The sequence below is a fragment of the Gorilla gorilla genome, chromosome 18 (assembly GCF_029281585.2).
Source record: "Gorilla gorilla gorilla isolate KB3781 chromosome 18, NHGRI_mGorGor1-v2.1_pri, whole genome shotgun sequence".
Classification (NCBI taxonomy): domain Eukaryota; kingdom Metazoa; phylum Chordata; class Mammalia; order Primates; family Hominidae; genus Gorilla; species Gorilla gorilla.
The window spans coordinates 28932424-28946805 of record NC_073242.2 but is presented as its reverse complement, the minus strand read 5'-3'; the positions used below and the strand labels follow the sequence as shown (position 1 = coordinate 28946805).

At 42.0% G+C, this 14382-nt stretch overlaps 1 protein-coding gene across 1 annotated transcript in view; it reads left to right on the top strand.

The window, feature by feature from the left end:
• The window catches only part of LOC115932779 (sortilin-related receptor-like), a 308035-nt gene that overhangs the window by 211722 nt on the left and 81931 nt on the right, over nucleotides 1–14382 (top strand). The window contains exons 35-38 of the mRNA XM_055365626.2: nucleotides 6189–6367; nucleotides 8180–8366; nucleotides 12902–13030; nucleotides 13527–13612. Of these exons, the coding sequence (XP_055221601.2) occupies nucleotides 6189–6367; nucleotides 8180–8366; nucleotides 12902–13030; nucleotides 13527–13612 (581 nt within the window). The remainder of the gene's footprint in view (nucleotides 1–6188; nucleotides 6368–8179; nucleotides 8367–12901; nucleotides 13031–13526; nucleotides 13613–14382) is intronic.

Here is a 14382-nt window from a genome sequence, read left to right as displayed (position 1 = left end):
AGAATGGAGGTGAGAGCTGATGCTGGGGTGCGTTTGAGGACTAAGTCTGCAGGGCATGGTTTCTGATTCACCTGGGATGATGGGAGAAGTGATTATATCGCTCATAGAAAGGCAGAGGTAAAGGAGTAGGCTTGCAGGGCTGTATATTAAATACAGACATGGACAGGTTGAATTGAAGCCTCTGTGGTGTGTCCGGGGGGCGATGTCCAGCAGGAATCTGGACATATTACAACATCTGGTGCAGCCTTCCGCCACCCTTTGCGAGAAGTTTCTCCATGCCATCTGTGATAGACAATCTTTTGTTCTATACTTGAACATTTCTATTAATGGGGAATTTGCCATATCAAAAGGTGCTTCCATTTTACTTTGGGACAGTTTGCTGTTCATTTGTTCACTAATTCATTGGTGAATTAAGGTTCTCTGGTAAGGGAGAGCCCAAATTCTCCTCCCTCCAGCTTCTATTCGTGGACTTTGTTCTGCTCCCTAGAGATGCACAGTAGATACTTCCTTTTGCATGAAAGCCTTGCAAGTATTTAAGGACCCTGTCATGTTCTCCTGAGTGTCTGCCATTTCATGATGAATATCCCCAGTTCCTTTCCTCATATTCTATAGATCCTCAATCTCCATCTTCTAGGTTCTCCCTTAGGTCTGCCTCACGATGTCAGTGCCTTAAAATGTGGTACCTGGATTTGGCCCCAATAGCCTGAAACATGCAGAAGATGTTGAGATTTTGCCTTCATGATTCTGAACACTCTGTATCTATTAATAAAAACCTGTGACAGTGTTTCCATTTTTAACAGCCATCTCAAACTGGTGGCTCCTATTTTTTTTTTTTTTTTTTTGAGAGGAGGTATCATTTGCATACCACAGGATGCTCAGATATTGACTACACCATTTAATCAGTTCTGAAGGGTGCATGTCAAGATGTAGAGTATTTCCATCACTCCAGAAAATACTCACGTGCCCCTTTCCAGTCAGTGCTCTCCACCCCCAAACCCCTGCCCCAATTACAGGCAACCACTGGTATGTTTATCACTGTAGCTGCCTATTCCAGAATTTCATTTGTGTGTATGTTTTGTATTTGGCTTCTTTTACTCAGCATAATGATTTTGAGATTTATCAATCTTTTAGCTGGTATCAGTAGGCTGAGTTCACTTTAACTAAAATACCTGAGATCCTTCTTTCTTATGGATCTTATTAAAGACCGGATGTTCCCCGTCCTGTGTTTGAGCAAACAGGTTTTTGAAACTACGTGTGGAGCTTTATTTTTATTTTTGCTTATTTTTTTGGTTTGAATTGTATTTTTGGCATTTATTTATTTTTTTGAGACAGAGTCTCACTCTGTCGCTTAGGCTGGAGTGCAGTGGTGCCATCTTGGCTCACTGCAACCTCCGCCTCCCAGGTTCAAGCGATTCTCCTGCCTCAGCCTCCCGAGTAGCTGGGATTACAGGCATGCACCACCACGCCCAGCTAATTTTTGTATTTTTAGTAGAGACGGGATTTCACCTTGTTGGTCAGGCTGGTCTCGATTTCTTGACCTTGTGATCCGCCCGCCTCAGCCTCCCAAAGTGCTGGGATTACAGGCGTGAGCCTCCGTGCCTGGCCCCGGCATTTATTATATTATTTATACAATTAGCCTTTTACCCTTTGCAAATTTGGCAGATTCGCCTTCCAGATCCCTATCCAGATCATTGACAGATGTGTTGAGCTCTGTGAGAACTAGAAGTCTTATCTTGGGTTGAGATCAAACCATACGTCAGCACTCTTGGGATGTGCTTATTTTACCATCAGTGAATTTTATCTGACTGCGTGGTCCACAGAGATCTTCATGAAAAAAAGAATGTTCTGTGTCATTGTCCTGTTTTTCAAATCAAGAATTACCACGAGGAAAGGAAATGGAGTTAGTCTGTTGTGACTTGTGTGTGAAACCATTTGGGTTCTTAGCCTTGACCTTCTTTTCGTCTGAGTGCTCTCAAATAAACTGTTTCATAATCCATTCTTGAAACCACCTTTTCTTCATTAAGGAAATAAAAGTATTTTCCCATTCTAGTTTTTGAGATCTTTGTTCTTCATAATTCTTCTAGAGATTATTGAAAAGGGTGCTATAATCATCCTATCTTTAAGTCTTTCAGTTCCTTAGAATTTATTTTGTACTCATTTTCCTTTAACTTAAATGGTTTTTCTTGTCCAATTTGAAGATTATTTTCCTTGATAAAGATAAAAGCAAATAGAAATTTTTTTTCTGTTTTTTTTTTAGACCCAGCTTTACTACTATGTTGTTATTCAAAGATTTTTTTCTTTTTTTTACTAACGAAGTCTTTATTTCTTTTGTTCTCAGCTTTCCAATCAGCCAGAAAACATAAAGTATTTTCAATTCAAAGTTCTAGTAAAGATAGGAAGAACTGGGTGATGGTTTTCATAAATGAATGAATGAATGAACGAATGGACGAATGTGTATCAAGTGCTCTGTTTTTTTAAATTGATACATATGATTATGTCTGCTATTATTTATTCTATTGGCCATCAGAGCAATGATCCTATTCCTTTCTAATTCTTTATAGAACTTGCCAGATAACCAATCCATTGACCCACCAGTCTGCCAATTATTTTGGTAATTTGAAACATAAACCTTGATTCATTTTGAACTTATCTTGCTACTATTCCAACAGACTACTGGCTATGAGAATTACAGCTAGAATTAGCTAGCAGTAACTGAATTTGTCGCTCTTGGTTGTATGACCTTTTTTCCCATCTTGAATGTGTTCTTTAGAAACCTGAACTCATCAGGAACTTTTCTGGGTAGCTGCCTGCTAGAGTCCTAAGTTGGGTATCTACCACACTTCTTCCTTTTAGAGTATCTGTGGTTATATTATGTTTTATTATTATATTATCTGACCTTCCCATCTTCTTGAGAGTTTTTGGCCCTGGGATTATGTCTATATTTTTATCTGAACAGTTTGATTTCTTCATTCCTAAAGGCTAGTGCCCTATATCCTCTTTCATAACTTAAGAATGCAAAGATGGGCCAGACGCGGTGGCTCACGCCTGTAATCCCAGCACTCTGGGAGGCTGAGGTGGGTGGATCATTTGATGTCAGGAGTTTGAGACCAGCCTGACCAACAAGGTGAAATCCCATCTCTACTAAAAATACAAAAAAAAAAAAAAAAAAAAAAAAAGAATGCAAAGATGACTTTGTTTCTTCACAAGGTTCTTGTCACTTACTTTTACCCATACAAGTTCTCCTTTGGGGGTCAGAATTCAGTCCAAAATGCGTGTTCTCTTAACTGTTGCTGTTGATAAGACAAGAGCCTTTTCCCCAAAATTCTGAAGAGCACCATTTTCTAAATGAGCAGTGTATTTTCAGATACAAGCTATGCTTGGTCATGTACCTGCTTGTTATTTCATTAATGAGTTATTGTCAGAGTCCTCTGGGAACTCTCAAGAAATGGGGTGATCATTTCCTGAGGTTATGTTGGGTTCGAGGAGCTCTTAAGGAGAATTAACTTGGCAATGTATACATAGATGGACTTTAGCATTACCACTGAATGGGCAGATGGCTACCATCATGTCTGGATAATAGGTTGACTCTGTTGGTTCAGTTTGCTTTAAAAGTAATACAGACCTTTAGCTTATCACACTGGTTACAAGAAGGAGACTGAATGAGTTAATTTATCCAAATATCTGTTTCAAAATTTTCTTAAACCAAAAGCATATCTGCCAGGTGAGATTTCTCCCCTTGTGAGAGATTTGTAGGGGGAGATTACTTAGTCTCCCATTGACATTTATTATTCTGCCTTGTAACCCTACCAGTTGGTTTAACCCCCCTAGCCTTTTTGTAGCAGTATCTTTTTTTTTTTTTTTTTTTAAGGCAGGGTCTCGCTCTGTCATCCAGGTGGGACTGCAGTGGTGCAGTCATGGCACACTGCAGCCTCACACTCTTGGACTCAAGCAGTCCTCACACCTCAGCCTCCAGAGAAGTAGCTGGGACCACAGGGGGCACCACCACACGTGACTAATTTTTAAAAAAATTTTTCTGTAGAGATGTGGTTCTCATTATGTTTCTCAGGCTGGTCTCAAACTCCTGGCCTCAAAAGATCCTTCTGCCTTGGCCTCCCAAAGTGCTGGGATTACAGGCATGTGCCACCACACCTAGCCAAATCGATTTTAATAATCTCAATATGAGATGAAGTGTTTGGATAGAGTGATGTCATGAAAAGATTTCTGTCAAGGATTAGAATCCCAAAGGTGTAAAACTAAAATCTCAAAAACATGAGAAAGGTGAAAGAAAAAGTTTTGCATATAATTTGGATTTAAGAAGGACCCAGAAGCCCTGTGATTCTAATGAAGGCTTGAATTGAGTGATTTCTCATGTCAAGCGTCTCACCAGCTCACTGGGTGATAAAACTAGTGTTGGGCAGATTTTCTTCCTTGCCTCCCTCTCTGTCCCTCTTCTCCTTCTTCGACACCAAAGATAATGTAAAATCAGTGCAGTTACTCAAACGCTGCTTAGTTTTTCAAGGGCTGGCTTCCTGCTTCTGTTAAAGTCTGTCTTGGAGACTTTCCTCAGTATATAGTTTCCTTCAACTTTTTACTTTTTAATTTCTAAGACCACGGAAAAGTTAGAAAAACCGTATAACGAACACCCATGAAACCTTCACCTAGAGTCACAAATTGTTAGCATTTGCCGGTTTGCTCTACTTCTATCATTGGTCTATTTATCTATCCTGTGTATCCATCCATTATTTTTTAGCTGAATCATTTTAAAGAAAGTTGCAGACATCATGCTCCCTCACAGCTACTTAAATGTGTATCTCCAATAAATGAGGGCATTTTCCTGTATAATCACAATGCCATTCTCACACCTAAGAAAATTAACATGAACTCGGTATGACTTATAGACCATATTTTCTCAGTTGTCTCAAATTATTTATGGCCACTTTTCCCCTTCAATCCGGGATTTAGCCAGTCCTGAACTAAACCCTGGATTGGATTTACACATTGCAAATTTGTTTAGTCATTGCATTTGGCTTTTATACTCCTTTAGTCTTTTAAAACCTATAACACATTATCTGCCTTTTTTCTTTATTTATTTGGTTTTTGTGGCCTTGATTTTTTTTGAAGAATCTGGAGCAGTTATCGTGTAGAATAGCCCACATTTTGGATTTGTCCAATTGTATAGAATAGTACACAGAGGATGTGTTATTCTCAGTGCTTTATTCAGGAGGCACCTAATATCAAGTTGTCCTGCTATTGATGATGTTTAGTTAAGATTGTGACTCTCTGATCATTCATTGTAAGATTATGTTTTGTAAAATTTTATTTCCCCATTTGTAGTGAATGATTTGTCTGTTCAGATCATCTGAACATCCTGGCCCCAACACTTTCACCGAATGGTTTTAGCATCCAGTGATGATCCTTGTGTGATTTAGTTATTGCAGTGGGGATAATTTTTCTGTAATTATATTATATTATATTATAATATATATATTATTGTGTCCAACCCTTATTAAGTGCCATTCTAATATAAGAAAAAAATTGGGGGCCAGACGCGGTGGCTCATGACTGTAATCCCAGCACTTTGGGAGGCCGAGGCAGGTGGATCACGAGGTCGGGAGGTCGAGATCATCCTGGCTAACATGGTGAAACCCCGTCTTTACTACAAATACAAATACAAAAAAAAAAAATTAGCCGGGTGTGGTGGCGGGCACCTGTAGTCCCAGCTACTCGGGAGGCTGAGGCAGGAGAATGGCGTGAACCCAGGAGGCAGAGCTTGTAGTGAGCCGAGATCACGCCACTGCACTCCAGCCTGGGTGACAGAGTGAGACTCCATCTCAAAAAAAAGAAAAAAAAAAGAAAAAAATTTCTCTTTTGCTCCTCTGTCTTTTAGTATCGTTAGAGACCCATGTCCTATTTTCATTCAGTGTGTACTCTGTTACCATCATTTTTCTTTTTTATGTTTGAATTCTCCTAAATTCGGCCAGTTGGAGCCCCATCAGGCTGGTTCCTGTGTTCTTTTGAGATGACTGCATTTATTTCTGAGCATTTCCTTAAACTTTCCCTGCCTTAGCCCAGGATCAGCCATTTCTCCAAGGAGCCCTGGTTCCTGTTCCTGGTGAATGTTATATGGAAACCAAACCTTTGCCTTAGAGACTTTCACTGCAAGGATTCTCTTACTTGCATTTGGGCAGATACAGTACCAATGAAGGGGAGACCTGGAAAACATTCATCTTCTCTGAGAAGCCAGTGTTTGTGTATGGCCTCCTCACAGAACCTGGGGAGAAGAGCACTGTCTTCACCATCTTTGGCTCGAACAAAGAGAATGTCCACAGCTGGCTGATCCTCCAGGTCAATGCCACGGATGCCTTGGGTAAGCCGCTGCCTCCTTGGACCTTTTCACATGGATATGCGTGGACTTCCTGTTATGTGCAAAGCACCAGCTTAGATACTGTGTACTCAGAAGAGCCTGACATTTATTGGGGGAGATGGGCCCATAAGAATTAGCAAAAAGCGGCCGGGCGCGGTGGCTCACGCCTGTAATCCCAGCACTTTGGGAGGCCGAGGTGGGCGGATCACGAGGTCAGGAGATCGAGACCACGGTGAAACCCCATCTCTACTAAAAATACAAAAAATTAGCCGGGCGCAGTGGCGGGCGCCTGTAGTCCCAGCTACTCGGGAGGCTGAGGCAGGAGAATGGCGTGAACCCGGGAGGCGGAGCTTGCAGTGAGCCAAGATTGCACCACTGCACTCCAGCCTGGGCGACAGAGCGAGACTCCGTCTCAAAAAAAAAAAAAGAATTAGCAAAAAGCATAGGGAGGTAATTGAAGGCCTGCTCAATTCTTCTTAGTAAGACTGGGTGTTATTCTTTGTATCTTAGTTTCCTCATGCAGTTCCTGGCACATAAGAAGTTTAAATATATGTCTGCTGAATATGTAGATAAATGCATGAATGAAAAACATATTTCCAAATCAGCAGTGCCAATTGGATGTATTCAGTGAGTGTGCCTGACTCTCTGTAAGTCAGTGTGCCAAGCGATGCAGGGTCCTCTCAAAGCCATCTAGGATCTAGTTGTGATCTGCTAATCTAGATACAGGATGCATAAGTATGCAGGGAGAAGTGAAACTCTTCAGCATCCTCTCCCTGCTTCCCCGTGTTATCTTACCCTTTCCTACCTCTCAGCCTTGGCTAACCTGATTCTAGCTGCCCAGAGTGCCCTGTTTCTTCTCATCTCCACCCATTCAGCCTCCCCTACTCGAAATCCTTTTCATATCTCAGGATCCAACACATTTGTGGCTGATATCCCAACCAGAAGACGTCTCCCTTCTTCTCTATGTCCAGAACATAAGTGTATGCATAACTTTGTGTCTGTCACTCAGTGTGTTTCACCTTCCATTGACTAGATTATAAAGCCCTTAAAGATAAGAACTTGCCCTGTGCATATTTGTATTGTACCTACTGGAAAGCCTGATAGCCTAACAGTCTGTAGGAGTTTAATAAGTTTACTGATTTGCATGGCATTGAGTCAAAGGTTGTGTATCAGCTTCGGGTAGTATCTAGTCTGACTGAAGACACATATATAAGAGACACGAAGTGCCAACATAGACATAGGCATACTTTGGAATGCTTGTAGAAAGCACCCTACTTAGACATTTCGATGAACGTGGCAGATGGAGTGATGGTGCAAGGTATCTTAGCATTTTCCAGCCTCTTTCCATGGAGATCTGTACCTTCAAGTAGGGCCAGCGAGCCCTCCATTGCCTTCGGGCCACACTACCAGATGTGCCCTCACTGCCCGAGGAAGCAGGCCAGGAACATTAACCCCCAGTGGTATTGCTCATCAAGGATTCAGCTGTTCCCTAGTTCTCTAGGAGAGAAACACTTCTGAGTACTCGTTTCTAAAGGGCACTGCTGACTCTTCTGTAATGTTTCGGAAATTTGGATAGTGCCTAAAGGTGGCTTGCTTCTTTCCAACTTTTCCAGGCAAATGCCTGCGTTTCAGGTATCCTTTTCATTGGCATAGGGCTGCCCAGCTTCAAAGCAAGCTGATTGGAGGGTCTGTGTGCTTGCGGGGTGGCAACAGATAGACAAGAAGTGGGGGTTGAGGCCAGGCACCTTGAGGCATAGCAGGAAACCCTACCTGGGCCTGCCTCTAATGCTTCGTGCTGTGTTCCTTTTTCTTTAGGAGTTCCCTGCACAGAGAATGACTACAAGCTGTGGTCACCATCTCATGAGCGGGGGAATGAGTGTTTGCTGGGACACAAGACTGTTTTCAAACGGAGGACCCCCCATGCCACATGCTTCAATGGAGAGGACTTTGACAGGCCGGTGGTCGTGTCCAACTGCCCCTGCACCCGGGAGGACTATGAATGGTCAGTTCTTCTTTGATGGCTGGGGACTGAGTTGTGTTTTATTCACTCAGCAGTGTTGTGGGAAGAGATTAGGCATGGTCCCTTTCCCTGAGCAAAGGAAGGGAATAGAAGGAAACAAGTATTTGTGAAGCATCTTTTATGTGCCAGGAACTGTGCTAGGCGTGTTTCATGTAAGTTGTTTTCTTTAGTTCTTATAGCCAGGTAATGCGGTAGAGGTGTCTAGGAGATCTGCAGCTATTTCTACAGGAATAGATAGCTCTGGGATTTATTTCTATTAGGGTAACCCAAAAATATGCTGAAGGTTTCATTGTTTTTAATCCTTCTCCTTAGGACCCTATTCTAGAGGGGATTTATTTCTTTATCTGAAACGAGGGGATGTTAGTGTATGTATATGTGTGTGTGTTTGCATCATTTATTATTCCTTAAGCAAAATATCCAAGGCACTGCTGCGAATGCTAGAAGTAGGAGAAGTGATTTGTGCATGGCTAATTGGCACAGGAGGTAGAAGAGAGCAAGTGCCTCAGAGGAGGAACTGGCACTTTTATTGTGACTATTGAAAGGAATGAGAGGGCTGTGGATTGCTGTTGGAGAATGAGGAAATTTTTGGAAGAAGTGCTGTTTGAGCTGGGCTCTCAGGGAGCATCTATATTTGCAGACAGCAGTGTTTTGAGACCATGTGTCTGCAACAGGCAGGTGTAGAGGCAGCAGGGTGTGGTTGGGAGTTGAATTGGGATGCCTTGTTGGGTGTATGACATGGGGATGATAATTGGAGATGAGGCTGAAAAGATAGAATACAGTAGGGGAGAGAGACCTTAGAGGGGATGAACCTTATTCTGTAATTAGGAGGAGGCCTTCAGGGGCTTTTGAGGAGAGTTGATGATCAGAACAGAGCTTAGCTGTAGGAGCTTTTGAGGAGAATTGATGATGAGAACAGAGCTTAGCTGTAGGAAGAGGATTCTAGTGGCAGAGTACACAGGATCTCAGAGCTCCTGGACAGTCACTGTAGTCTGTAATTCAGCATGAAATCATTGTAGTTTAGTCAGGAGCACCAAGAGAGCCATGGGTATTTAATATAAATACACAACTCATATTTCAGTGGTTGCTGAGGCACAGAGGAACTAGATTTTGCTTTGGGCAGCTGTACTTGTCTTGACTAAAGCCAGAAACCTCCGACGTATTCTAGACCAGAGGTTGGAACATGGTCATATAGTAAATGTTTTAGACTTTGTAGGCCATATGGTTTCTATGATCTGCGTTACAACTCCTCACTTTGCCCATGGCAGTACCCATGGGTGAATGAAAGCAGCTCTAGAGGAATGAACGTGGCTGTGATCCAGTAAATCTCTATTTACAAAAATGGCCTGCCAGGTTTGGCCACTTCTGTTCTCGACCAGTGCTTCTGAAACTTTAAGGTGCATATGAATCACTTGCAGATTCTGCCTTGGTCACATGCAGATTCTGCCTCAGGAGTTCTGGGGCTCTGTGTTCCCATCAATCTCCCAAGAGATGTGGCTGCTGCTTATCTGCACATTCACCCTTTGAGCAGCAAGGCTTAGAACAGAGAAGACAGTAATTTCCTTAGAAAGGTGTGTGCTCCCAAGGTAACGACACAGACTCTTTAACAGCAAAAGCACAGAGCTGACTGATGTTCTTGGTGACGTCAGTTCCATGCCGTTTGCCTTCTGCTCTTTCTTACACACTTTTGCATTATAGTCTAATCTAATCTGAGAGCTTTGTTGGCTCCAGGTAGTCCTCCCCAGACCGGCTTGAGACTGGAGAGGTCCTAATCCCTGAAAAGATCATAGTGCCCTCTCTCTCCCCTCTTCCTATCCCCAATATGTACTTCAAAATAAAATTAAGACTAAGTGAAAAATAGGTGAGAAAGTCTAACAAATCGTTGGGGTTTTTTTTTTCATGACATTTAGGCTTAAAAACAAATAACATTAAAATTTTCTCTCTTGCCCTACATTTCCCCAACCCTCACCAAAAAAAAAAAAAAAAAAAAAAAAAAAAAATCACACACACAAGAAAAGAAATGGAGCTTGGTGTGCCCTTCTGGGTAAACTGGCCTGGGACCTGCTGGTCTACCATGCCCACCCCATCTGCCTTGCTGGAACCTGCTGTATGCTCACCCTGCTTGTATGTGGAGTGTTTTTATTGTAGACCAGTAAAACCACCTGCTCTGCCCCTCGTGGAGTTGGGTTGCAGGCCAAATGAGATCGTGGGGTGATGACCCTCTGAAATGGTAAGGGGTATATGGATGTCAGCTGTTCCCCGCTCCACCCCCCCCCCCCAATTGTTTCTCTGCTTGCTGTAGCTGCTGGAAGGCAGCCAGCCCAACTATATGGCTCTTGGAGATGTTTGATGGCATTGGACTATGGCACTGAGAAGGAAAATGGTCCCAAGATGGACGTCAGGAAATGAGATGAGAATGAGCAAGCTTATAGTATCTTTCCATTAGTTCAGGTACTGGTTGACAACTGTGTTTGAACACCAGGTTATTTCTGATAGTCCTTTTAGACCACACTGGGAAGCCCAGCTATTGGCCCATGTTTCCTGATTTCCATGGTAGATTCTTTTATTTCTTATATTTCTCGACATTGCCAAGTCATACAGCTTTCACATTCTTGACTGCAACCCCTAGTAAATAATACATTTTCTCTTATGACCCTGTACTTACATATGTATGTGTAGATACATACACACATATAATTAAAACACAAATTTTAGGAGACAACATTGACTTTTAAATGTGTGATGGTGCCTTTTGCAATCTTTTGCACTTTTTTGGGAGGGGAAGAATCTAGTCTTGGGCCTCCCAAGTACTTTCAGAGTCCACTAGGTCATGACCTATGGTCAAAGAAAGCTGCCCAGGAAGAGTGCTTTGCTATTGGAGGCAAATAAGTAATTAGCTAATGCTTTATCTGGTTCCTAAAAAGATTTAAAGTGGCCGTTCAGTAATAACGAACTGAGGTAATGAAAGAGGCACATTTGATACAGTGACAAAACTGCTGCCTTTTGAACAATTCTTACAAACTATTAAATGTGGATTATGATATAATGCACACAAATCACTCTCTGTGTATCTGTTAATACTTTTTGTGTCAGAAATGTTTAATGAATATTTGGAGTTTTTCTTTTTGTTTTTTGTTTTTCTGAGACAGAGTCTCACTCTGTCACCCAGGCTGGAGTGCAGTGGTGCAATCTTGGCTCACTGCAACCTCTGCCTCCCAAGTTCAAGCCATTCTCTTGCCTCAGCCTCCAGAGTAGCTGGGATTACAGGTGTGTGCCACCATGCCCAGCTGATTTTTGTATTTTTAGTAGAGACGGGGTTTTGCCATGTTGCCCAGGCTGGTCTAGAACTCCTGACCTCAAGTGATCCACCCGCCTCAGGCTCCCAAAATGCTGGGATTACAGGCGTGAGCTACCATGCCGGACCTAAATATTTGTTGAATTGAATAGAGCAAATAAATGTGTTCTGGTAGAGCACATGAACGTGGAATATATGTTCTGTTCTATAACTCTTTGAATATATTCTGTAATTCATTGAATTATAGAATTTACAGGTTTGGAAGGGCCTTAGAACATTCATAGTACAGTCACCTCGTTTTAGAATCGTCTTCGACTGAGGCCTCCTGCTTCCTACTCCAGGATGCTGCCCTTCAAGCTGGGAGGTTTGGCAGATGTGACTCCAGATCACAGGAGGTCTCATGAACCTAACTGATGTATCTCAAAGTACAGGATGACTTAGCTAGTATGTGGATATACTCTTAAATAACACTGAACCCCTAGTCAAATTTTTTCTTTTTTTTCTGAGACAGGGGCTTGCTCTGTTGCCCAGGCTGGAGTGCAGTGGCGCAATCACGGCTCACTGCAGCCTTGACCTCCTGGGCTCAAATGATTCTCCCACCTCAGCCTCCCAAGTAGCTGGGACCACAGGTGTGCAGCACCATACCTGGCTATTTTTTTTTATTCTTTTTTGTAGAGACAGGGTCTTACCATGTTGCCCACGTTGGTCTTGAACTCCTGGGCTTAAACAATATGTCTGCCTTGGCCTCCCAAAGTGTTGGGATTACAGGCGTGAACCACCATGCCCGGCCCCAAATAATTTTTTAAAAAGGTTATTCTTTTAAAATTTCTCTTTTACTTCTTCAGATTCTGTCAAAAAGAAAGTCTCATTGGTTGCTAGCAACTGTAACATTTGCCTAATCCCTTTTAACAGAGAGGGCAGGTTCAGAGTCTTAGAGTAGGGAACTGGATCTGGCTAAAATTTAATACTGTTTTGATTTGGCATGATGATTTTTATTTTTTTTTGGTCTATTTATGGCATGTGATTGTGTTTTTCCAACTGTGGTTCTGATATAAATCTTCTTTTGAAGATGTATTTTATATAAAAAGTAAATATTCTTTAAAGGGACATGTTAAATAACTTATAATAAAAGTGAAAAGTAGTAAGGTAAAGTCAGCAGAATTGGTACAGGAATGCCTGAAATGTATAAAACAGTGGCCTTAACAAAGCCCAATTGCCTTTTTAGTGACTTCGGTTTCAAGATGAGTGAAGATTTGTCATTAGAGGTTTGTGTTCCAGATCCGGAATTTTCTGGAAAGTCATACTCCCCTCCTGTGCCTTGCCCTGTGGGTTCTACTTACAGGAGAACGAGAGGGTATGTATCACAGAGGTTGCCCTGTCAGGTTCTCAGCGGTCCGCACATGGAGCGAGAGAGCATAGAGGACCATCTGGATTGCCCTACACTCTAAATTCTAGAATTCCAAGTTAACAGCCTGCAAGTAGTTTGGGCAACATTATAAATTATGGTATTTGTAAACTCTCCTACCTCCACATTGCAAGTCTGTAAGCATCCCTGAAACTCTAGGAATATCTTAAGTCATCAACTTCAGCAGGGAAACATCTTCAGAGGAATGTATTCAAGAGATATATTTAAAAATCTTGGCCAGGACAGTGCCCTAAATTGTCTGGGCCTGCCTAGTCTAATTATAAGCAGAACTGACTCAGAACTACGAACATCCTCTTTCTAGTTCTAAAGGGAAATGAGTGGATGGACTCTACTGGCCGTGGGTAGTAAATGTATTCCCAGCTGGGATGCCTTTGTGGCTATTCTTCCATGTTTCTGACCTCTTGCTCTTGGGGTGGGGTGACAGCTACTGGAAGATTTCTGGGGACACTTGTAGCAGAGGAGATGTTGAAGCACGACTGGAAGGAGAGCTGGTCCCCTGTCCCCTGGCAGGTAAGAGAGGTGGTTTCTTCCCTTTCGTTTCTTGAGACATGGTTGAAGCAGTATCACGATCTCACCCAAGTCCGGGCTTGTGGCTCCTTTAATTGAGTGGAGAAAAACAGTGGCCGTCACAAGCATCACAGGGCTTCCTCTTTTCCCTAAGGTTGGTTTCCACACTGAACTTATACATAGCCATACCCGTTTTTAGGAATGGAAAGTACTTTGTGTCAGCTCAGTTTCTTTCAGGGAAATCCCTTTGTTAATTGAAAAATATTTATTCAGCATCCACTAGGGTAGAAAGGTCCCCACAGGCTTTTGTGTGTTCCTTAATCTGTTTGTCAAAGTTGAGTATAAAGAGGTGTGTGACTTCTTAGGAAGTAGCTAAGTAGTCTATGTTAATTTTATAATAAAACTAACTGTAACTAAAATTTTAATGGAATTTTATAGATTTCAGTGTACTTTTTATGTGTTGCCAGTTTAACCCTTTTAACAACTCAGGGAAGCAGATATTATCAATTTTGTTTTTTACTTTTTCACGAGGAAGCATGTTCAGAGGAGGTTAAATGGCTTAAGGTCACACATCTAGTAAGTGACAAAGTTGAAATTCAGACTCTAAGCCCCATGCTCTTCATTGGACATTGCCCAAATGGCAAATAAATGTCATTCTCACTATTTTAGATAATCATTATGCATGCTAATTAAGAAAAACTTCTCTGAAATGATTCACATGCTATAAAGGTATAGTGTGTTCTAAAACACGTTTCTGCTAGATTTAGTGGCGA